We start from the raw sequence: 24,277 nt of genomic DNA on the forward strand, positions 1-24,277 counted from the left end.
GGCTGTGGTGTTGACACAATGCTCAGTTGGTACTAATGGGCCCAAAGTGTGCAAAGAAAATATCCTTCACACCATTACACCACCACCACCAGCCTAAACCATTGATACGAGGCAGGATGGATCCATGCTTTCATGTTGCTGGTGCCAAATTCTGACCCTACCATCCAAATATCACTACAGAAATCAAGACTCATCAGACTAGGCAATGTTGTTCCAATCTTCTATTGTCAAATTTTGGTAAGCCTGTGTGAATTGTACCCTTAGTTTCCTGTTCTTAGCTGACAGGAGTGGCAGTCTGTGTGGTCTTCTGCTGCTGTAGCCCATCCGCTTCAAGGTTTGACGTGTTGTGCGTTCAGAGATGCTCTTCTGCATACCTCTGTTGTAACAAGTGGTTATTTGAGTTACTGTTGCCTTTCTATCAGCTTAAACCAGTCTGACCATTCTCCTCTGACCTCTGGCATCAATAAGGCATTTGTGCCCACAGAACTGCCGCTCACTGTATATTTTCTCTTTTTTGGACCATTCTCTGTACAGCCTAGAGACGGTTGTGCATAAAAATGCAGATTAGAAAAGCGACTAAGCCGAAAAAAAAAAGTATGAATGAATGAATAAATGCATTATCTGAAATCCTAATAAATAAGCTTTCATTTACATAGTTCAATAGGATAGGGCTAAATACTGAGTAAATCACCTTTTAATGTTTTCCGAATTAAGTTCTTAGCACAATGCTAATCAAAAATTTAGTTATATTTATAGTAGGACCTTTACTTAATATTCGAATGATTTAGGGTATAAAAACTCTATACTTTACACACAGAATATACATAGAATGCATTTTTGACTGTTGCCAAAAATATACCTGCTCAATATAAGATTGGCTATGTTGCCCAGGGTCACGATTGTGTCCACGATGTAATGTCACTCCCTTCTGATTATGACAGAAATAAAGAGGGAGGGAAAAAATGCAACCCCAGAAAAGCTTTCACTGTCAATGCGGACAGATATCTGAAACATGAGACCTGCTTTGGGTAAGCAGTGTGTCAGCTGAAATGCTTGGCAGTAAGAGGACACATTGACAAAAACATGCACCAATGAAGGCACACTGATGCATGTGCAAGGAAAATATATGGTATGAGCATCAAGACATAAGGACATAAATTAAAAACTGATAATAATAAGTAAGAAAACTATTTATAGACATAAATAAAAGCTCATGGATAACACTAACACAAATTAATACTTTACAGACTATGAAAACACAAAAAGTACAACTTGATAACCAAATGCATGTAACAAATGTTCATATTGTTTGACTTTGTCCACATAATATCAAAACTCTGCTCTTTATTCTATATATTATGCTATTTTGTTGAATTGCTATGGAAGAGGGAAACAAATCCAGTTAATTCTCAAGACTTGCTTTAGGGGAGAAATATGTCAATATGCAATAATAGCCATAATCTGTTCCTGGTACAGGCTAGTATATCTTCAGCTCACTGGATTACACAATGACTGGAGACTAGCTGTACCACAGAGCCCAAGTCCAAAACTAATACCAGTCATTTAACATTGATGTAAACAAAAACAATCAGGGGGGAAATTAGTGTAATGACTAGTTCAGTAATTTGCCAGTAATAAATACTTCGAATTTACATTTCTCTTAAAAATGCACATTTACATTCATAAAAACACTCAAAATCTATCAAATCTGTATCAAAAATTATTGATGGACAGTTCAAGAGGGAAGGCAAGATAACGCAGTGAAAAACCTTCAGCATACATCACATCTACATTAGTGCAGGTGTGTGTGTTTGTTGTTTACATACCAGAGCGAAGCACAACTGCAGAGATGGACACCAACACTCGCTCAGCGTTTACATCTGATCAGTTTTGTTTATCTTGAACCTGGGTTCCCCTTATGAACGCTCAGCCTAAACAGACGGTGATGGCAGTAACTTTACCATGCTCTTCTGTGTGTGCGTTTGGAGGAGTTGCTGCTGACGCCATGACGCGCTACGGCAGGTGAGCGACGGAGCTCCATCAGTTGAAGAGTTGAAAAGAGCTATAGTTTAGTTTCTGACAGGAGTATTATACTAGCAAACTGTTAAACTTATTTCTTACTTTTCCCTATTACATAATTTAAGGCGGTATAATTAAATAACAATTATGTTATTTTGGCGGAAATAACCAGACATATAATTATGCTATTTATTTCTGATAAAAAATTGTATTTAACATAATTATACCCTAAATGTACTCTAATACTGTAAACAGCAGATACTATACATAATTTAATAAGTTACAATATAGAAAGGGATGTTAAAACTGAAGTTAAATTTGATGATTATGTCGACATCTGCTGGTTATTTTTTGAATTTCTCTGAAACATGCAGACCGATTTATTACACAGGCCTAAACATCTAACCAAAATCGGTTTATCGTTTCTGCCGTTTTTAGATGATATAAAGAGTATTTTCCAATGAACTATCATTGCACTTTAGGACTGCAGTACGTAAGCTGCCACAAAAGAACCATTTGTTGATTATCAGCAAAATGTAAACAATTACAACGTACTGTGAAAAAGGCTGTATTTAGCATGCATTTGGTACACTTAAGAATTCTGTATATTTGTTAAATTGTTCATGAATAAAGCAGTTGTATACAATATTTAAAAAGTCATTATTTAAAAAGTTTGCTAAATGCTAAATACACTGAAAAATATGCCTGCAAAAAAGTTGTTGATTTAAACAAATTAAATGTTCAACTTTTCAACTAAATGTTCAACTTAATTTGTTGTTTAAATTCAGCCCAAATTGTTTACAACTACTTAAAAAAATGTAAATCAAAGCAATGATTTTTTTTCAGTGTGTGGGTTCATACTGTTAAATTAAAAAATAATTTGTTCAAAACTTTGTATTAAAAACATTTTTTTAAATAAATTAATGAAAACTTTTCTCACTAAAAACTAAATCACTTATAATGATGTGAATATAATACAAAAATATCATTTTAATCATTAGTGTGATTAAAAATGGCATATAAATGAAATGAAATACCAAACTATTTTTAAATATTTTTAAGGGATAGTTCACCCAAAAATTTAAATTCTGTTATTTACTCACATTTGACTCCAAACCCATTTGAGTTTTTTTGTTTTGTTTTGTTTTGGAACACTAAAGAAGACATTTTTAAGAATTTTGTAAACTTGTAACCAAGTACTTTTTTTTCGATCATGGATCTCAATGGTTAAGTTTTCAACATTCTCTCTTCATTGTGTTCAACAAAAAAATAAAAACTGGTTGAGAATTTTAAAACCAAAACCTGGCTTAGAACCACTCAAGGGCGAGTAAACAATGACAGAATTGTATTATTTGGGTGAACTATGGCTTTAAAAGATGATGGGTGACTTGAAAGCTTGTTTGTGTACACATTTATTGTAAATACATCTGAATACATGTTTAACCAGCACATCTCTCCAGTAAAAAAAAAAAAAATGTTGTTTACCAGATTTTGTCATTAATATGCATAAATTAAAGTGAATTTAAAAAAAAAAAATCAATTTTTTGTCTATGTATTTTACAGACCAAAACCTATAATATAGCTGCCAGTATATATTTATGAAGTATATTGTTTCACTAAAAAACTTCAAATTAAAAGTAACAACATGCACCATATTTTCAAGACACAAGCAAAACAAGGCTTCTTGTATCCTTTTATTAAGCAGTTGTATTTACAAATCATCTTTTTAATGGTAAATTATCAGTAATTATATCTGTAACTTTACATTGGCAAGCCTCAGTGAGGTGCATCTTTGCACAGATCATCAACATAAATGCAGTTAAGAGAAGAACATCACCAGATTTCCTAAACTTGTTTTTAACGGCTGACTGAACAGCCCGTGGAGACACTGAAAAACATCATTTGAATGAGACTGCTAAAAATACAGGGGAGAGAACAAAACCAAATACATCTAGATTTGTCTTAAGCTGGCTTGCGAAGCATAGATTGTCAAGTTTTAGCTCTAATGTTTGGTTAATTATAAATAATCAAAAATGACAGTGTAATTTAGAACATTTTAGGTAACTAAACTTCAACATAAATACTCAAGAATCTCATACCCCAAATTAGAATACTGGCATTACATTTTTAATGATTATTTTAATGCTATGATATTGCTGCATTAGGACCAAACATATTATTTAAACTTTATGTGAAAAGAATGTGCATTAAGCCATTCTGCTAGCTTAAATTAAGGGACTTTAAAAAGCAAAAGCTGTGCCATACAAATTAAAAGGATCAATCTATGATTGAAAAAAAATATGTTTTGGATTTATTTTGAACGTAACTGGTTATGGGTGGGCAAAACAAATAACTTAAAATCAACGTTTTTACTGCATTCTGTGGAGCATAAACTGAAAGAACAGACCTGAAGAAGAGGATTACTCCTGTCATGTCCCACATGAAATCTCTTTTCATTCATGGTTAACATGCAGAGACTCTTTTCTTTGGGAACTTAAATAAGAGTACATGAAGATCCCAACATTTTACTTCACTAATAAATCCACATAGACTTTCAAAGAGAGGAATAAGATATGACTGCGCGGTTCACTCTTCAATGAAATATGTCAGTATATCTTTGAACTCTAATGGACACTTCAGCTTAGCTCTTCTTAAAGCATTCATAAATGCACACATCGTTTAATTTTGGGCCTGTTTGACTACAGAAACTTAATTTGAAAATTAAAGGGGGTCAAAAAAAGAAACATTTGCTTTCTCTCTTTAAGAAGCAAACATTGTTTTGTAAAACAACTAAAATAATCAGAGAAAAAAAAAGGTTTTGATAAAGCAGTGTGTGGAATAAAACATCTTACAGCGATATAATCAAACATTTCTTTTTAAAAAATCCAGTCCGATATCACAATTTCAATACAATCTACAACCCCATTTAAAGCACTGATAAATATAAATCCAAATGCATGTTTAAATTCTGTATATACTTAAATTTATGTAAAATGTGAGCAAATAGAAAAAAGACTAAGGTGTGACAAACAAACAAACAAACAAACATCTCTGAAACAGAGGCAAGGACATTGCGCTCCCTCAGGATAAATGGGTCTTACATTGGTCTCTTCCTTAAGAAAAAGGCTGACTTATTATCAAGTTGTCCCTTTGTGTTAAAGTGCCCACCATGCTAAATTGGCCCCTCCCACCACCGGCCCGCTTTTTAAGTCGGCTCCTCCTAAATCGAGTGCCCTTCCCAGTAGGCCACTTCAGTGGGATGACACTGGCCCACAAAACCTTACAGGTAAAACTGTGCAAAAGTGCTTTCTGTCTTACTTGTCATCCCACACGCCTCTTTCATACATCTCTTGGAATCGCAACAGCATTGTGTACAGTACAGCTAGCTCAGTGTATAACTCTAACGCACCTCTACACCCCACTCTCTGCAAGGAAACCCCTGCTATAAAACCCAGAAAAGAATTGTAAAACCAGCTCTAAAAAGAGTATAGATACTATAAAGTGGCTTAAGCAATCTTTCTGACATCTTGACTGTGGCACAACCAAAACAAAAAAACAACAATCTCCATCATTTCCCTCTCAAATCTTTCCTCAATCCTCTTGAACAGGCTGATTCTGGTGACTGACCATTCAGCTTGTTGATGCGATTGGGGTGCATGGAGTCTTGAGTCTGTCCGCATGCTTATTGCTCTAAAGACACTGAGAGAGAGAGAGAGAGAGAGAGAGAGAGAGAGACAGAAGGACTGCTGTGAACGAAGACACAAATATCAGAGGACGAAGAGGTAGACAGTATTCTAGAAGAAAGAGAAACCGAGCTAGAGAGTGAATGGAAGAGAGAGAGAGAGAGAGAGAGAGTTAGAGAGAGAAGGCATCAGAGGAACCATAAGTTATCGTGCTAGCAGCTTGATGAGGTTGGCGCACATCTCGAAGAACTCTATGGTGTGGCTTCCAGGACGGGGGAGGATTTCTCCACCGGTGGAATCCACGGACGAGGTAAGAGAAGAGGCCAGTGAGCCTTCCGCCACTTTACTTGTGGATATCGGAGGCGTGGAGGGTGCAGACGCTTCGCCTTTTGCTGCGTCCTCACATTCGTTTTTTTCACTTTTGTCGTTCTTTAGGGTAGTCCGGTAGTTCCCGACTGAGCCCGAGCGGTGAGGTGTAGCGGTTCCTGATTTTACTTCCATCATGTCATCTGAACGAAACAATCCAGAACAAAATCGATAACGTCATAGGGTGAAGGATACAGAAAGCACACTGTAGAACAGGGCTATTCAATTGGCAGCCCGCAGGCCATTCACATATCGCATCTTTTCCGCACACAAGTTCGTTATTTTCAATATTAGAATATATGCCAATATGTGTGCGCAAGCGGAGCCATGCACTCGTGCCTTCCAGACGCACCGAGTAGATAACATCTCACGCCGTAGTGGTGAGAGTTGAGCGTGGCTTTCAGTGTAATGTAACTAAAAGATATGTTAGACGAATTATTACAAATTATTAAAATTATTATGCATGTATGAACGCAGATGATAACAACAGTTCAACTAAATACTTAGCTAATATGAAGCTTACATTTACATTAGACGTGATAACTGTGAAACCATTATTATTCTTCAGACTATATAATTGTACAACCAGAATCTATAATTGTTGCATCCATAATTGTTATGCAATTCAAAACATAACATACGAATGTGTCTGAATGTAGAAGAAGCCTACTTAAGCAACGCACTGCTTTTGTTGTGCTTTGAAATACAACATTTGAATATGTTTGTAAAAAAAGCCTATTGTAAAATGGACTGATATTATGTAGTTTCAAAATACAATATATTAACATTTTAATGTAGAAAAATACAACGTGGGTGTCTTAAGGAGCAAAAATACAACATATGGGCTCTTATATGCTGTTGTGAAATCACTCATAATGCAAGTCATATAGCTCTCCGGCGCCTCATTTGGGATGCTTTTCATGAACTGGCCCCCATGACAAGCTAATTGAATAGCCCTGCTGTAGAACATGAATGGGAATCATTGGAAATGAAACAATTTTTGATTATGATTTGATGTCTTTAATGATTTTAATGATAACATTATTTTTGGAGGTGGGTGTGTGAGGTAGTTCTTGTTGCATTTACTGCTGTCTTTTGGCAATCTGTTGCCAAAAGATGAGAAAGCAGCAGAGCAGATATAACAATTCAGGAATGCTACATCTGATTTTTTGGAATATATTGTTAATACAATACCACTTTTTAATTTAAAATTACTGGCAGATTCTGAGACCATTGCTAATATTTACATGTTCACTTATTTAAAAAATTGTCATTGCGAAACATCACTTTTGGTCATTTCAAATTAGCAGTAGGGCTGGGCGATTTATCCTAAACTCTAAATCTCGATTAATTGAATAATTTAACTCGATCACAATTAATGAACAATTCTTTTATTTTTTGCCCTTATAGTTCACTGACAGTTTTTGTACAGTAAATATGCTCACATATTACAAGTGAGAGATTTCTGAATGAAAGGTGCATTACTGGATTTTAAAATAATTGAAAGAAACACACACTATCTACTATCTATGATTAGTTATTGAACATCAACCTTGAACAACTAAAATTAAAACACACGTTGCCTAAAACCAACAGTCACTTTTGGAAACAAAATCAATTATTTTTAAGTTTTTCATATAAAAAGTAGAAAATAAGCAGAATTTCTTCTAAATAAAATAACTTGCATATCCTGTAAATAACATTTTAAACAGTGCTTTTCTTGAACCTTCTGTAAACAAATATTTTAATCTACATAAGAATTTCATTGTAATAGAAAATATTCCGTCTCAAGGCACAGTATTTAATCATTGTCAATGTAGTGCAAACGTGTGACGTGTAGTTACATTTTTTGAGAGCTCTGTAGGGATGTGACCAAAGGAAAGGCTGCACTGGATCGTACCCATGTGTTCGACGCAGAAGTATAAATCAGCCTTAACAGAGCAGGGTCAGGTGACTCCACACAAAGCAGGGAAAATAATTTTTTTTTATTTATTTCTCCTGGAAAAAACTGATAGATTATAGGTTCTGAATGTCCATTTCGATTACTTTTTGATTAATGGCCCAGCCCTAATTAGCAGAGTTAAAAATCACTTTTATCAGATTTACAAACATTCAGTAGTTTCTCTGTGTTTATTATTCTAATTTGCATGACTGTTGCATGACTGACTTGGATGTTATTGGTAAATTAATGCTGTAAAATAAGTGAATAAATATTCATGGAAACACAGTGAGATTTACCGTCTATGCTCCTGAAGTCTAGTAAATAGGTCCTGCTGTCCACTTGGTAGAGCTGGAGGCTCATCTTTGTATGTATGCCAGTGACTGGGTTCTTCCTTCGCACTCTCAAGTAATAAGGATTCACTACCTATCAAACACAGAGAAAAAAAAAAGTCAACAGGTTAAAAATCTGCCTGTAACAGGCCTGAAGTTCATTAATATTTAACAACATTTAACTTTAAAAAGACTTGTTCAATACACTGTAATGCGGTTTGCTTTTGAGTTTGAATGGCATCTATTCTGAACAGCAGTAAATACTGCCTCACATGATAAGAGAGACCGCCGTGAGATAAGACAAAGAATTAGATCCATTATAAACAGACATGCAGGTCAGTTTGGCCTAAAACTGATAAGTCATTATAGTCAAGCATACTTGAACTACAGCCATATAAACACCTTCAGTCACTGGCTGACAAACAATGTCATTTCAAAGGCATAAAAAACAAAGCAGACGTCTCTAAAGCTCTGCATTAAAAACACTCCTCAATTCACTTAACAATAAAGAGCAGAATATTTTGGTTAAGATCCTTTTTAAACGTAAACATACAAAAGGTCTATTCACTATGGCAGCAAATATGACACCTTGTCAGATAACAATAATAATGCTAGAATAATGCTTAAGCATAACCGATTAAAAATAAAACCTACTGATTCTCCACAATTTTCTGTCAACTACAGTTTACGTGAATTCATTTTCAATATGGTTGCTTTATATTGATCAAAAGTTACAGTGAACACACTAACAATGTTACAAAAGCTTTCCACTGCAAATGAATGCAGTTCCTGAACTTCACATAAAAAAATTCTGAAAATAAATGTATCAATTTCCACAAAAATTGTTTCAATTTAGTGCCAATTTGCCAAACAATGTTGATATTTGAAAGCAGTAAACAGTTAAGATAAGCCCTTTACTGCTGATTGGCTGAAAGTAGCCGACACAATGATCAATTGCATTTAAATGTTCCTTTTTTTCAAGATGTAAAATAAGTCTGATGCCCCAGAGTGTGTGTGAAGTTTCTCAAAATACAGCATAAATAATTATTTATAACTCTTTGACCTTGCCACTTTAAGGCATTGAGACAAATTGTGCTGTTTTGGTAGCTTTAGCTTTAAATTCAAATGAGATTGTGCTCTTTTCAAATAAGGGTGGAGCTATAAACACCTATATATCAGCATAGAGGTAGATTCAAACCAGGGCTAAGGTTATCGCTGTGAAAACTGAAAATGTCAAATAAAGGGGCTCAGAAGAAGGCAGTCCATGGAGACTAGTGTACATCCTAAATCGCCACAATTATAATGACTCTTAGTCGCTGACATCATCTTCGGCAAAACACCAATAGCTGACAGCTGCTTCTCACTCAGGGCTGTCTATGCTAATAAGGGAGAGATCGTCACTAATGGGAGGGGCTTTCCCCTTCTGATGACATGTACAAAGGGAGAATATCAGTCAAAGTGTTTCTGCAGACAGATTTTATCAAGTGTGATTATAGAAAAAATTTATAATACATTTATATCACTAAAGATTTAGACAATGTTGCCACACAACTGTGTTTAAACCCCCTATAAAAGTGATTTTTGCAAAGCAGGTCCACATTGTCTGAAGTATTTTTGAAGGCTGTTTGAATAAATTTCAATGACATTTCAAAATATTTCTGCATTTTTCATAAAAACAAATGAAACCTTGAGGCAAACATAAGACTTGCATCATTGAAAAAAATGTTCCTGACCCCAAATTGAACAATAGCATATCATTAAATAGCAATACTCAATACTTGAGGTTCCATTTACAACAACGTCAACAACGTAAGTGATAAATAGCAAACTTTTCTTTTAACATTCTGTTTGCCTCTGTATGTGTAAGCATGTGTGTGCGAGAGAGTGAGAGATTGAGTCCCCCCTCCCCACCAAAAAAATTCAATAAAAATAAAAAATAAAAACTTTCCCACAAGGGTCCATTGGAATTTACCCTAAAATCACAAACCTCAAGGGGACAAGCAGATTAAATGCACCGCAGCACAAGCTATTTAACATCCATCTATTTTTACCACTCTTTCCCCATTACTGGAAGTTATGCTTTCCAGGCCCTACATGGGCAAACTTTTCTTTGTCTGGATGTAATTTAATCCCACAGTCTGTTGCAACACCACACTGTATGATTCATCTTAAAGGGCCAGCTAACACAAAAACTGCCACCATTTAGTCACCCTCACGTCTTTCAAAACAATGAAACAAAAGTGGACAAAACAGCTAAAATTCATCAAAATACTGTATTTTTTGATACACGAGTCATGAAAAAGTGGATTGTTTTTCACATAGTCACATTTAAGACCATTATGAATTAAATTTAAGATCTGTTAATATATTGGTCTCATTTATATATGTAATACAGCAAATTATCTGTGGACTAGTTAAAGAAAACTATAAACTTAAATGTCATATAAAGCACAAAAAAACAACAATAAAATAAACATGAGTAAACAAATCCAAAAATCATGTTTATGTTGTTTGTCACAAAATTGCATACAGCTGCTAATTTTATTTGTTTTGTTAATTTTAGATGCAAAACTTGGTGTAATGCCTTGAAGGTCCAGGGAAATTAAAATATTTTTTTAGATGTTAATATCAGTATGTTAGTTTTAAGGATATCTTTAAGACAAAAGTGACAAAGATATAAAAGAAGATATAAAACTGTTATAAAGCTTGTAGTTTGTCACTACTGCCTAAATAGATTAACGTTTTTCCCCCAAGCCACCTCATACTTTTTCATCAAATCTTGGCCGATCAAATGCTCTCTAGTATCTGACATGTCCCGCCGCCTTCTAGATGCTTTGCTTTTCATTTGATGCGCTTGAGCTCGATCACTCTCACTGGCAGAGCTGTGATTAAAACCAAACGCTATCGGCCATTATTTTAAAAAGGGGCGGGGCCACTTTATGTCCTGCCTTCCCTTTGTATTTCAGTCAAGATTATGTCAAATATCAAATAAAAATGCACATTTCAAAGCACTTCAAAGGACCTTTAATTGTGTGTTATTTTTGAATATTTTTAGGTTGTTTTTAACAAAACCTTGAAAATAATGAAAACCTTAATAGTTTTGGTCACCATAATCATGACATGAAATTTTCATACTATTTTGTTTAATGAAATAAAGAGCATTTTGATGCATGTCCTCGGCTTATACATGACTAAATCCATTTATTCCCACACTGCTACTCCTTCAACACGGTTTCATAATGACAAATGACTTATGACCTATAACACAACACTAATCGCAAAAAATAAATAAATCACTAAGTAATTTGAGAAAAACTAGAGGCTCTGATTTAAAAATCACATGCACAGACGCTTACCTTCCACTCATAGTCCAGCTGCTTCATGGCACGACAGACCTCGCTCATGATGTCATTCGGCCTGCTCTGGCTGCGGATTCCCAGGTGCCACTTGGCTCGCCGTACACCAAGATGCTTGGACTTCTGGGGATTAAGCTCATCCAGTGTGTGTCGAGGACGTGGCTGAGACTCAGCCACTAGGAAGGGCACTCGCTCAGGATGAACCTTAGCAGAGTGATGAGCAGGCAGATCGTCCAGGAAGCTGTCTGGCGGGCTGGTGGCCAAATAGAAGTCTTTGGCTTCGCTCATAATGCGGCGGTTGTCTATGATCAAGTGATAGGCCACAGCAAGAGGATCCTGGTGATTGCGACTGTAGGCGAGGTAAGGGAAGAAGAGAGAAAAATTATCCGACTCAAATATCTGACTCTCAGGAGCCTGTTCTTTAAGCAGTTAGTTAAAAAAGATGAGTTAAACTGGGTTCACGCTACATGGGATTTAAAAAACAATCGTAACCAATAGACTATATGAACCGCAAGTGATTTTCAGCCACTGATAAACTTCCAGTAACAGGTTGAAGTGATTATTTTCAATTATCTAACATTCTTTTTACAGCATAGAAAATGTGATTTAATTAAAGGGGACCCATTATGCCCCTTTTGGTGCCATTGTGCTATTCTGGTGACTGTCGCTTTAAATTCAAATGAGATTGTGCTCTTTTCAAAAGTGGGCAGAGCTACAAATGTCTATGTGTCAGCACAGTGGCAGATTCACAAACAAGACTGGGTGGGGCTTTCCCCGTCTGATGACATGTACAAAGGGAAAATGCCAATCAAAGCGTTTCTGCAGACAGATTTCATCAAGTGTCATAAAAAATGAATACATTTTTACCATTGGAAGCTGCTTATATTCACAGACTGTTCCCACACAATTGTGTTTAAGGCTCTGATAAAATAGATTTTTGCATAACAGGTCCTCTTTAAATAGAAACAGTTAAATAGACTTAAGCATTATTTAGTTGTTCAAGTGTAAAACAAGATGAATGGCCATTTAAACAAGCACTATCAGGAGCCGTAGGTGAGCGCTGAAAATACTGTGATAAAATAAATTGACATATTTTAAAGACAGAACAATGGAATTTAATGCAGTGCTTCCACTTTTCTGCAGACAGCAGAGAAGTGAAAAAAGCTGAAAAAAAAACTACTTTTTTTTTAAAAGAAAGGCTTACTAAAAATTAAAAGTCCCTGTGTGTATAGCCCATTGTTACATCTATAAGCACACACAAGGAAATTCTTCAGATTTTCTTCACTCAAATGTAAAAAACATACTCGAAGACCTGAAAATAATTTGACTAAACATAATACAGGATAAATTATTTTTGTTTTAATTCCATATCAGCAGCATTGGCTATATTTGTATTAAAATTAAAATTACATGCCATCATATCGATTTCTTAATAAACATTCATTAAAAAAAACATACAATCAACAACAACATTGAAAAAGTCATTTACAATCTCCTTGTTTAGATAAATAATGAAAAGATAGCTAATGTTAAGGTGATCATGCTATAGGGATTACTTGGCAGTCCAACACAGCAGATACTGAGGTGTAGATCTGCTAGCTAGTGTGCTAATAGCTTTCTACATTCACCTGGTCTGTTCAAAACAAGCGAATGTGATTTCTCCACAGTATTTCAGTTTGTCTGAATGGTTGTTTAGTGCTTTTGACACTTTAACAGGAACATGCATTTGTTGCATATTTTCCATTAGCAGTTGATGCTGTCCAATGGACCCATAAAGCAGCTTGTTTCAATTTTGCACATTGGTTATTGTAAAAACACTCATTTAAGCATCATAGTCATGACGATGCTTAAATTAAATGATATTAACGATTGACATTTGTTGTTTTTATAATTCTAATTATAATTTAGATAAAAACTTATGTGACAAAATCTGCAATGTTGCAATTTAATTAGAAGAATTTATTTTACAGCTAAACAAATTGAACATTAAAACTGAAATATTACCCAAATTTATCAAAAGAAGGGGTGTTCTTTATAAATGGTTATTGGTTAATGGCTTACTGAATTATACATTCTAATAACAAGCTCAAAAAGCAGATGAAACTGCATTCTAACTGGACACATCTCAACTGTAATTTGTACCTCTCCTGTAATTTATGCTTTAAAACTCCCTCCTTTCTTGTGGTGACAACATAACAAAACTATTCATCTCAAATGGCAAACACAGTGATGCAGAACCAAATTAGTACACAAACCTGTACAAGCAGTTGAGCACCTCCTCCTCAGTGCACTCACACTTCTCACACACCTCCTTCAGCGCCTCCTCATCAATCATATTACTGCTATATGCAGCGTCTTCAGGGAACAGATACTTGGGAAGATCCTGCTTAAACCACTCATCCTCCCTGAGAATGGAGAGCAATGAAAAGAAAATGAGAAGTTTACTTGCTTTTCCCCAAATATTAAGGTGCAGTCACATTACACACGTCCACTGTATTTTGTCAAGAGTGGAATAGAGGAATAAAGCTCACCTCACACCAAAGTTATTTTCAAACTAAGGATTGCACTATATTTTGGCAGAAAATGGTTTTTCCATTTTTTTGACAAAGACAAAAATGGCTGAAAATATATGCCAAAAAAGGCTATCAGGCATGTGATCAGCCGAGAAATATGCGTTTTAAATAATATAAATGATAATTCTAAAATAAAAAAGTATAAGTAATATTCTTTAAATAATTATTGTCCACATAATTTATGTTTAATTTTTTGTTCCATCAGTTTAAAGGTTTAGCAGTTTAATAGTGAGCTAAGTAATATTTAATAGGCTTATACTTTGTACCGCAATGTCGGAACAGAGCCACATAACACCACTAGATGGCGCCACTATCTTGGTTAATTCTCTTGTGTCCACAGAATATAACTTTCCCTGTAATTTAGTCGACGATTTATTCCAGCGTGACAAATAAACTACCAGTCAGTCAACAATTTGAACTGTAAAAAATAAAGTCCAGTTGAATTGAATGGCCTAATATAGCCTACTTTAACCTTCCAGCCTGAAAAAAGTCATATATCAATTTTATCACTTTCCCTTTCCTTAAGCTTGGTCTGTTTTAATTAATTATAAAATATAGTTTTATAAATTTGTAATATCATCTAAACTTATGACTTATTAAATTTGAGGTGCTAGGCTGTAGCACTGAATTAATGAAGACAAAGACAGATGACTTGCAGAGAATAATAACAAATGTGTGTCCTGCAGCTGTATATATGTGAGATAGGGAAAAAGTGTGCACAGCCGAACACGCATTTAAAGCGATTTCATATTATTGCTTATAGTCAGCGGCTTCGTCACATTGACTACACAATATCATTATGTTCTACACACAGTAGCCTAGGTAGGTCTCTAAAACATCCCTAAAATATGTTTGGAATGAAGCAGGTCGTCTGTTTTGATGACGAAAAACCTCACGATGAAAAACCTCCAAAAAAATAAATAAAAATTCAGATTTCCGAAAATTACAGAGGTTTGAGCTCGGAAAGTAGTGAAATCCGAATCAAATCCCTAGGCTATGCTGTGCCGTACTGCCCAGAGGTGTTCAATGTGCTGGTTTCGCTCTTCTTCCAGCTCTGTACCTTTCATACTTATACAACTTTTTACACTACAAAACCCATTCATTTCAATGGCTTGCACCACGCAAAGGGTGATTTGTTTCTGCGCTGACAAAAGCGCAAGAGAAACAGGGATCACCCTTTACAAACTTTGCAAATTACCTCAAAAATAGCTTCATTGTACACTATATTTTGCTCATGTTCCAGTTTACTTATCTTTGAATGAACTGCACATGCTGCTCACCAGAAAAGCAAAATCTGTTCAAATAACTTAGCAACAGGATATTTCTATGTAGTATATTTGATCATGCTGCTTGCAAAAGTGCTACTATGCTGTCATGGCAACACCTCTTAACTCATTCACTATCAATAAAACTATGTAAATAAAATGAGTGAGTTTTATTTTGGCTTGTGTTTTTGCAAATCTGTTATTGAGTTAAATATAACAAGTCTTACAAAATTACTTTATATTATTTAATAAAATATATATATATGATCATTGCAACGTATTTCAGTTTTTTGGCCCAAATGCATCCAGAAATTATGTTGGTGCATCCTTACTTCAAACCAAGCAGCTATCTACTGTATAGTAAAGTCACGTGACCAACTAAATGGTTTTGTTACTAAATGAAGCAGAAAATGGGTGGTGTGGTTTCTGACCGAATCTCTTTGATGGTGGCTCTCTTCATGGGGTCCACTTGGAGCATGTGTTTTAGAAGGCTAATAACGGAGGGGTTCAGGTACTGAGGCGTGAAGAAGATCCCATCGCAGATCTTCTTGAACAGTGTTGGCACGTGGTCATCATCAAACGGCAGCGTCCCGCACAGCAGAGCATACAAAATCACTCCACTGCTCCAGATGTCCACCTCAGGCCCTGCGTATAACCTGCGTCAGCAAAATTAGTGGAAAGATGATCTTGAGAGCAGCATTTAGCAATAGACTGGAGACTTTTTGAGAAGATCATTCAAAAATAAAAACACAAATGGAAAGAGTACCTTCCAGAGATGACTTCTGGAGCAGCATAGTTAGGAGAGCCGCAACTCGTCCTTAGAAACTCGCCATCTGACATCATGTTTGATAAGCCTACATGAGAAATACCCAAAGGTCAAGTCTTTATAGCTTGAAATACAAAGATTACTACAAGAGCAAATTCAGCAACAACTGAACTGATTTCTCAAAAATGAAGAGCTGACATACCAAAATCTGCAATCTTGGCATTCATGTGCGCATCCAGCAGGACGTTCTCAGGCTTGAGGTCTCTGTGCACCACCATATGTCTGTGGCAGTAATCCACCCCTGAGATGATCTGCTGGAACAGACGCCTGCTCTCCTTCTCATCCAACTGACCAGAGACAAAGGATGTGTATTATTTTTTCACATCTGCCTTTTTTTTATTAAACTGAACATTCTCCATTTTACTTTTCCCAGTTGTAATGTCTAATATGCCATTTTTTGTGGCATCACATATACTACACTGTTTAAAGGGTGGAGAAAAAACATTTTATTATTAATGGGGTTTTTTCACACTGGCTTTATTAATTTAATTAAATAAACAGTGAGAAATTATTATTGCTAAATATTTCCACAATTCAAAATGTATTATTTATTATAATTAATGCTATATCTGTAACAATAGACATATCCAAAAAAATTGTTTCATTCCACAATTCAAATGGTATAATTCACAGAATATATTCATAAATTTTGTCTTTAAAATTGTCAACATATATCAGACCCCCTAGTTTTTCATGATTCTGCAATCACTGAATCCAACGCAAAAATCAACAAAAAGTCGCAAATTTTTGCGATCCTGCAAAATTCTTAATCAAAACGCAATTTTATTTTATTTTTTTAAATAATCTCATAAAATGTCAAATTCCAAACCATATAGTCAAATAAAAATTTATTTCGGTTTGCAATTAATTGCTTTACATGACTTATAGACGTTGTATACGCAGCACACCTGATGTATTTGGCTGTCTCTCGAAATACAACGTCGCACCTACACCCTCACAATTATTACATTAAATGGAATGAGGGGCAGGGGGGGGGAGTTTTCAGCTTGTGCAGTAAGCAGACGCAGATGAAGCGCGAGTGATTTACATGTGAAGTCATAGCAAAGATGGGATATAAACATCCTGTGGTGTGAATTGGGTGTTTTGTGCTTTGCAGTGCTTCAGACTGCAAAAGAAAGTTGGAGCAAACAGAGCAGTAGAACAGACAGGTGAAGATGAGATTGGTTCAAGGGTGACGGCAGCTGGACGTGACCGCATTGAAGAACATTATATGTGCTTTACATGTAGGCTATGGCGTATTATGGAGTGCATGATATCGATAAATGATTTTGCTTAACTCTTTCCCTGCAGTTAATGAGAGAAAACACTTCTTTGCCCTTGACGAGTTTCACGGCGGCCTATGTTTTAGGTGTATTACGGTAGGGGAAGCCCTAATGTATGTCCTATGTGTCGCATGATGTTAGGGGAGTGAAATCTAAGAAAAATTAAGATAAAATAAGAGTAATACAAACTTCCTTTGGCTAAATCCCTACCGTTATAGATCTTGTCTTGACAAGAGACAAAAAAAGGAGCTTTATTTTTTTGATTTGTGTCATTTTCAGATTGCACACCTAACATAGTAGACTACATAATATGATAAATACATATATACAGATATAATACATAAACATACATACATATATATATATATATATATATATATATATATATATATATATATATATATATATATATATATATATATATATATATTTTTTTTTTTTTTTTTTTAAATCGCAAAATTGTCCGCAAATTTCTGGGAATTACCACCACCAAATCAGTCATTTCGTTGCAAAAATCTCAAGAAAAATCATGAAGTACTAGGGGGTCTGATATATAGATGAATTATGTATGGCACGGTGGTGCATTGGGTAACACTGTAACCTCACAGCAGAAAGGTCACTGTAAATTTAGGATTTCAAAATTACAGATGATTTAATCACTGATGCTACAGTTATTGGTTAACAATTGTTTTCAAAATGATTGCACTTCCTCTTTCTGTTGAGCTGTTTTATTGACAGACATGCAGACGTTCTATGATGGATTTGTGGAACAATCTATGCGGTAATTAAATCACCTTAAATGTGGCTAATTGAATCGATGTTAATCTTGGTTTCATTTCATTCATTTAAAATTGAAGATATACCTTTCCATTTTTACAGATGTAGTCAAATAGTTCTCCTCCAGACACATATTCCATCACCATGAAGATGTCTGTCGGTGTGCTGATAACTTGGTAACTGCCAAACAAACAAAATGCACAAATCTGTAAAAAGCACATCTGATTGTGTCTATGAGTGTTTTCATATAATTCAATATAATTACTAAATAAATCCCTTCAAGAACTAGTTTAGTGATGAATTCAGGAATAAATTAGGTTTTTTGTTGTGGTCATACTGTGAAGGTTGCAATAACATGGTAAAGGTTAATCAACCCCTAATGGGTTTGGAATGGGAATGGACAGCTACAGCATGATCCCATGTCTTCTTTTTTTAATGACATACGTTTTTGATGAATGACTTCAAAAGTCTTTTGCTTACAAAAAAAAAAGTTTTACAGCATCATAAAGATTTATATCTTTTTTTACAAGTAGTAAGAAATGGAAATCCCCTTCTTTCCTATCCCCTGTAGTACTGTGCATGTCTCTTTACCAAGCCACAAATAAAAAATAAAAAATGCAAGGATGGTCATTTTATCACATGTGAGTGAACCATATGAACATGATTAGTCCAGGTGAAATATACATTATAATCACACAAAACACTGACTTATTATTTATGACTATGTGTAGATCAAATGTGTGCATTCTCTCTTATAAATAATAATTATTGTTATTAGTAGAACACAAGGGAATGGATCTGCCAAGAAAAAAAATGTCGATTTTATATAATATATGTATATAATATTTCGATTTACATTAAAGAATATCATTATAGTATTTCTCAAAATTATTTGCAAACTAATTAAATTGAGGAAGAAAAAAAAAAATCAAGGATTAGCTTTCTTAAACAGATCAAGTCAGATACTCACAGTTTGATTATGTGCGGGTGACGAAAAAGTTTGAGATTCTGGATTTCACGTCGAATCTTCCCCACCACATCCAGACTGCGGATCTTCTGTCGGTTTAGAATCTTCACGGCCACTTGATGCTTCGTCAGCTCATGCTGGCCAACTGAACAGACAGGTTGAAGAGACAAATGTTTGCCAAGACTTATCAAGATCTAGAGAATGTTTTTATGAGAAACATGAAACACAGAACTGACTGTCATACCAATTCTGAAGGAAAATCGTCCTGAATATTTAACTTCAAACTTAAAGTCACTGCTGATGGGTAAAAAAAAAAACATATTCTAAATGCATATAATAAAAATGCAGCAAATATGAAATATGCAAATATGAAAAAAGCAGCATATATGACCCTGCATCATTACAGCGATGTGGAGTATGATGACTTGATTGTAGCCGATTAAAGTGTCTTCACAATCTGCATTTGAAAAAATACACTACAAAGTGCACACTACAAACCCAACTAATTACAGAACTAGGTTATTTTTCAGATATAATCACACTAAACCGGTCAAAACCACACAAGATTTATATATAAACACAGTTGGTATTGTTTTACGTCAAATTAACAAGTTGAAAAACGGATGATAACAATGTGTGCAGGTCCTAAAGTGACAGCAGAATACTATACTATACATGCTCGTATATTCTGTCAATTGCTCGTTCTGATGCTGTCCAAAATCTGTATTAATATCTTGTGCTGAAGAGACAAGACAATTTTGAAGAAAGTGGCTTATCAAATGGTTTCTTGGTGTTGATAATAGAAACAAAATACTCTGGAAGTCAGTGGGAGCAGCAACTGTTGGGTTACCCACACTCAAAATCACTTCTGTTTAACAGAAGAAAATCATTGAGGTTTAAAACAACTTGCGAGTGAGTAAATGTCAGAACTGTCTTTTTTTAGGCAACTATACCTTTACATATACAAGAAATCATTTATATTTGTTCATTCAATTGGTTAAATGCTACTGCTAATTACATTTGCTGTATCTATTCAGAAAAATAGCCACTTTTGATTTATTTGTATATCATGTGTATTTGACCTTTGCTCTCTCTATCTGTTATTCTATCTGTTACTATCTGTTAAAATTACGAAGATTTTTTATCTATTTTGGCCTAATTGTCTGCTTTAAAATTTGTATTTTGGCTGTACTGCTCAGACAACTTGCAATATAGTAAAACATAAAATAGGCTTTGAATAGGAAGTTTATTTATAAATGTATAGGTCACTCTTGCAATATTGTTATTTATTTCCCCTAGTGTAAGTTCCTGCCAGCAAATCACACATTTGCTTTTATATGCATTTTAAAAAAATTGTTATTTATATTCAGCCCAATGGGGTATATGCACACAGACTTTTAATTTCAGTCAGCCAGCCCCTGGGCTTCTGGTGAATTGTCATCCTGTACAAAAATCGCTGCATTTAAGATCTGAGTCACGATCTTCGCTGCCTGTCTGAGATACGATATAACGTGGGTTTTAGACCAAACAAGAAGCACTGCATTAAATAATATTTTTTTCCCATCATGTCCTTAAAATATGGAAATTAATTTTACCCCAGTATTTTTTAATGGAGTTTCTGCGCTAGCCTATGGCTAAAGATGGCACCAGCATTTAAACAGTTTTTTTTTCGTCCATTTTCGTCTATGTTTTTTAAAGTCTATTTAACTGATTATATTTGAATTATATTATAACATCGATGCTGTAAAAGCAACCCTATGAAATTGAAAGTAGTCACATAAACCTTTCAACGGAAGTTCATCATTGGCTAGGCTAGCTGTGTTTTTCCATTGTTATGCCTAAAGCAGTTTAAATTAATAATATAAAGTAGAATAGTGACTGGTAGTTTGGTTTTCAATTTTTATATAATTCTGTACAATAGACAGGTCTATAACTGTGCTGGATCATTACTTGATATCCACTAAAAATCTGTGTCCTAAACACTGAGAAAGCTGAAAGGCAGAATGCGAGGTAAAAGAGTAAACCTCGTGCTTCAGCTTCTTCTAAGACTGAATCTTGCTGCATCAGTTAGTGCTGAAGGTCATACGTTGAACTGCTCCCACAATGGGGTCCATGCTCTCAGTTAAAAGTTGCAACATTTAAAAACAGCTTGTGTGTTCTAGCTAGACTGCTTTAGTTATGCATTAACACAGACTCAGCCGTGCAGAGGTAACTGTGCGTGTCCATACGTGTTCAAAGATCTCACATTTCAGTACACAAGCAGCATCAATGTTTTGTCAGAAGTATACATCAAATTACTATATTCTTCAGATAAAAAAGTGCTGTCCTCAAACACTTCTGGTCTTGAAATTAAACTTGCACTACGAATTGACCAATGATACAGGCTTATTCAAGGCTTATTACTTTCTCATGTATTGAAGACATTCAATTACTGCATCAAGCTTTATGAAAAAAGAAAAAAGGAAAGCATGATAGAAAAAAAAAAACGGACATATGCGATTTACTACTGGGTGTTCCTGGGTAAAAAATTGAGCTTTAACAAGTGATAAAAAAGGTGTTGTGTCATACTGAAAAAAAAACACTTCTGTAATTTAACATTTTACACATGAGAGTAAGGCTGGACGATACGACAAAAATGCAATCTTGATTATTTTTTTCCAAATTCAACGATAACGATTTATATTTAAATACAAGTTAATGCTTCCAGATTTAAAAGAGTATCGCAACAATGACTGAAGATACAAAAATTAGAGGGTCTAAAAAATGGCATAACATTTTCGGCCAATAAATTTTCGGTCGCTAAAAATACGGTATATCAAATATTAACATACTTTACGATTTCCATTGTTGCACATTTCTTTTGTATGATTGGCTCTTAGATCATTATAGAGTAAAAAAGTGCAGTGCTTATCATTGTTTTTGACATATATGTTATCGCAATTCGATGTAATATTGTTTATCTGTCCAGCCTTACATGGGAGTTTTTTACCGCTTCCAAACTGCCTTTTGACGACCTTGATCAACGTAGCAAACTTTTATTCTACAAGTTTAATATGTTGACTTTAAGTCTTGTAAAATATAGAAAGAAATCTTTAGAATTACAGAAAACGTAGCTCATTACAGAATTCTGTACTATGAATTACATGATCAACCCCACCAATATACTGTTTCAATAACTACTGATAAACTTTTCAACATCAAAAGTTGTTGGAACAGAAATTAAAGTTCCATAATGAAATATGAAAGTGTACACGAACACAAAATGTACAAGTACTAAAACACTTGTAAAAGACCTTCTATACGCATTCAATTATTTGACAATAACATCATATCAAAAGCAATAATATGTAATGATTACAATATTGCAGACTTACCACCATGTATTAAACGGTTTACAAAATGCAATTTGCATACATTAAAACAGTTTGGCCTTTTTTCTTAAGTTATAATATTCTGACTGTGGTTAAATTCAAGTATTTGCCATAAAAGACAGCACAAGTATACAATATAAACCTTACATTATAAAACTTGACCACTCATAATAACAGATCAACCGCGTAGATTCAACACATTTATTCACTTTTCTGTCATTTAGTAGTATATTTATGTCAGTTTATGTTTATGTCAACAGTGTATGGGATGTGTTACGTTACTATTCCACATGCGTTTTGCCAACAGAAATGCGGTATTTACTATTGTTTTTCATTCATAAGCGCCCATCAAAGATAATTAAAATATGTCGACCATTTTCATTATCGAGTTCTATCGATGTTAAAGTTACACTAGCTTTACCAATACGCATTTGGTTAGCAATACTGGATTAATTTAAAAGTTATGACTGCAACATTTTGGAGCACATAAATGAGCTAGCACTTTTAATCAATCGGACTCGTCACACAGCAAAGCTCTTATAACCAAACTTTACAGAAATTAATAATCCATCTTGTCATGTACACTTTATGTGTCTTTGCTTGTCATTTGACCTGTGCATGAGGGCATCTATCAATCTGCAACTTCAGAATTACTAATCACTCCATAAACCATGAAGCTAACCAGGTTAGCAGCGACCAGTCCCTCTACAAACCACACATACACACCACATCCGTGAAACCGTGAGCAAAACCCCGTCAAGATCGATCGGCTGACAGTCATATCAAGAGTGATAATAGCGGATCGTTTCATGGTTTAATGTTTGTTTCAGCCCTACACTGTCATTAGCCAACAAGTGCTGCAGCTTTAGCCGCATTTAAACACTCGACCATCTGCAGTTTAGCTTTGCTGTCTCCAACAGAGCAATAACAACCAGCTCGAAACATCTTGGAAAGTTTTACCTTTGACTTTTCCGAACGTCCCCACTCCTAGCGTGTCTCCCAGTATATAATGTCCAATTTTCACCCTGCCTTCATGTTTCTGTTTGTCCGTCGCCATCTTCGCTCTGAGGCCCTACCTGAGAGAGGGAGGGAGAGAGAGAGGCAGCGGCGGGACGAGCGGTGACTCTACTGACTACTACCGGTGAAGAAGAGCGCGCCAAAACACCCGCTACTGACGCTTCCGTTAAGACATTAAAACAGAATGTTGTGAAATTAATTCACATCAAGACCAAGAGAAACAATTACTTAAATATTAATATTTGATTATTAAATATAATAATAGATTTCCTTCTTCTTCTTTGTTATTATTATTTTTTGCAAAACGCCCCTTTTCTCCCTTGAGCCTTTTTCTGGTGAGTTTTGTTTTGTTTTGTCTTCTTCAATTGAATAATTGCTTTATTGGCATGACAAACGTTACAAATGTATTGCAAAAGCATTTTATAAAATTTAAATAAAAAAAGAACATACATATATAATTAAAAAAGTAGGCAGTAAATAGTAGTAAAAGATAGATAGATAGA

At 34.8% G+C, this 24,277-nt stretch overlaps 1 protein-coding gene across 1 annotated transcript; it reads right to left on the bottom strand.

Annotated features, from left to right (window-relative positions):
• Window positions 1-3,700: 3,700 nt before the first annotated feature.
• prkaa1 (protein kinase, AMP-activated, alpha 1 catalytic subunit) lies at window positions 3,701-23,869 on the bottom strand. Its single transcript, XM_056458032.1, has 10 exons — window positions 23,718-23,869; window positions 19,390-19,531; window positions 18,506-18,599; window positions 16,502-16,646; window positions 16,300-16,387; window positions 15,965-16,189; window positions 13,951-14,100; window positions 11,696-12,044; window positions 8,307-8,433; window positions 3,701-6,211 (listed from the first exon to the last, which is right to left on the bottom strand). Exons 1-10 carry the CDS (start codon window positions 23,812-23,814, stop codon window positions 5,907-5,909), a joined length of 1,722 nt encoding a protein of 573 aa, XP_056314007.1. The 5' UTR covers window positions 23,815-23,869; the 3' UTR covers window positions 3,701-5,906.
• Window positions 23,870-24,277: the final 408 nt, after the last annotated feature.

Source organism: Danio aesculapii, chromosome 5 (genome assembly GCF_903798145.1).
Source record: "Danio aesculapii chromosome 5, fDanAes4.1, whole genome shotgun sequence".
NCBI classification, from domain to species: Eukaryota; Metazoa; Chordata; class Actinopteri; order Cypriniformes; family Danionidae; genus Danio; species Danio aesculapii.

Bases quoted from the DNA above. Each gene is read 5' to 3' on its own strand.
- prkaa1 (XM_056458032.1), bottom strand. From the start codon at position 23,814: ATGGCGACGGACAAACAGAAACATGAAGGCAGGGTGAAAATTGGACAT. The intron at 16,190-16,299 runs GTACTCTTTCCA...TTGCTGACGCAG, and splicing joins CCAGAAGTCATCTCTGGAAG to GTTATACGCAGGGCCTGAGG. The intron at 8,434-11,695 runs GTAAGCGTCTGT...TGTGTTTGATAG, and splicing joins AGCTGGACTATGAGTGGAAG to GTAGTGAATCCTTATTACTT.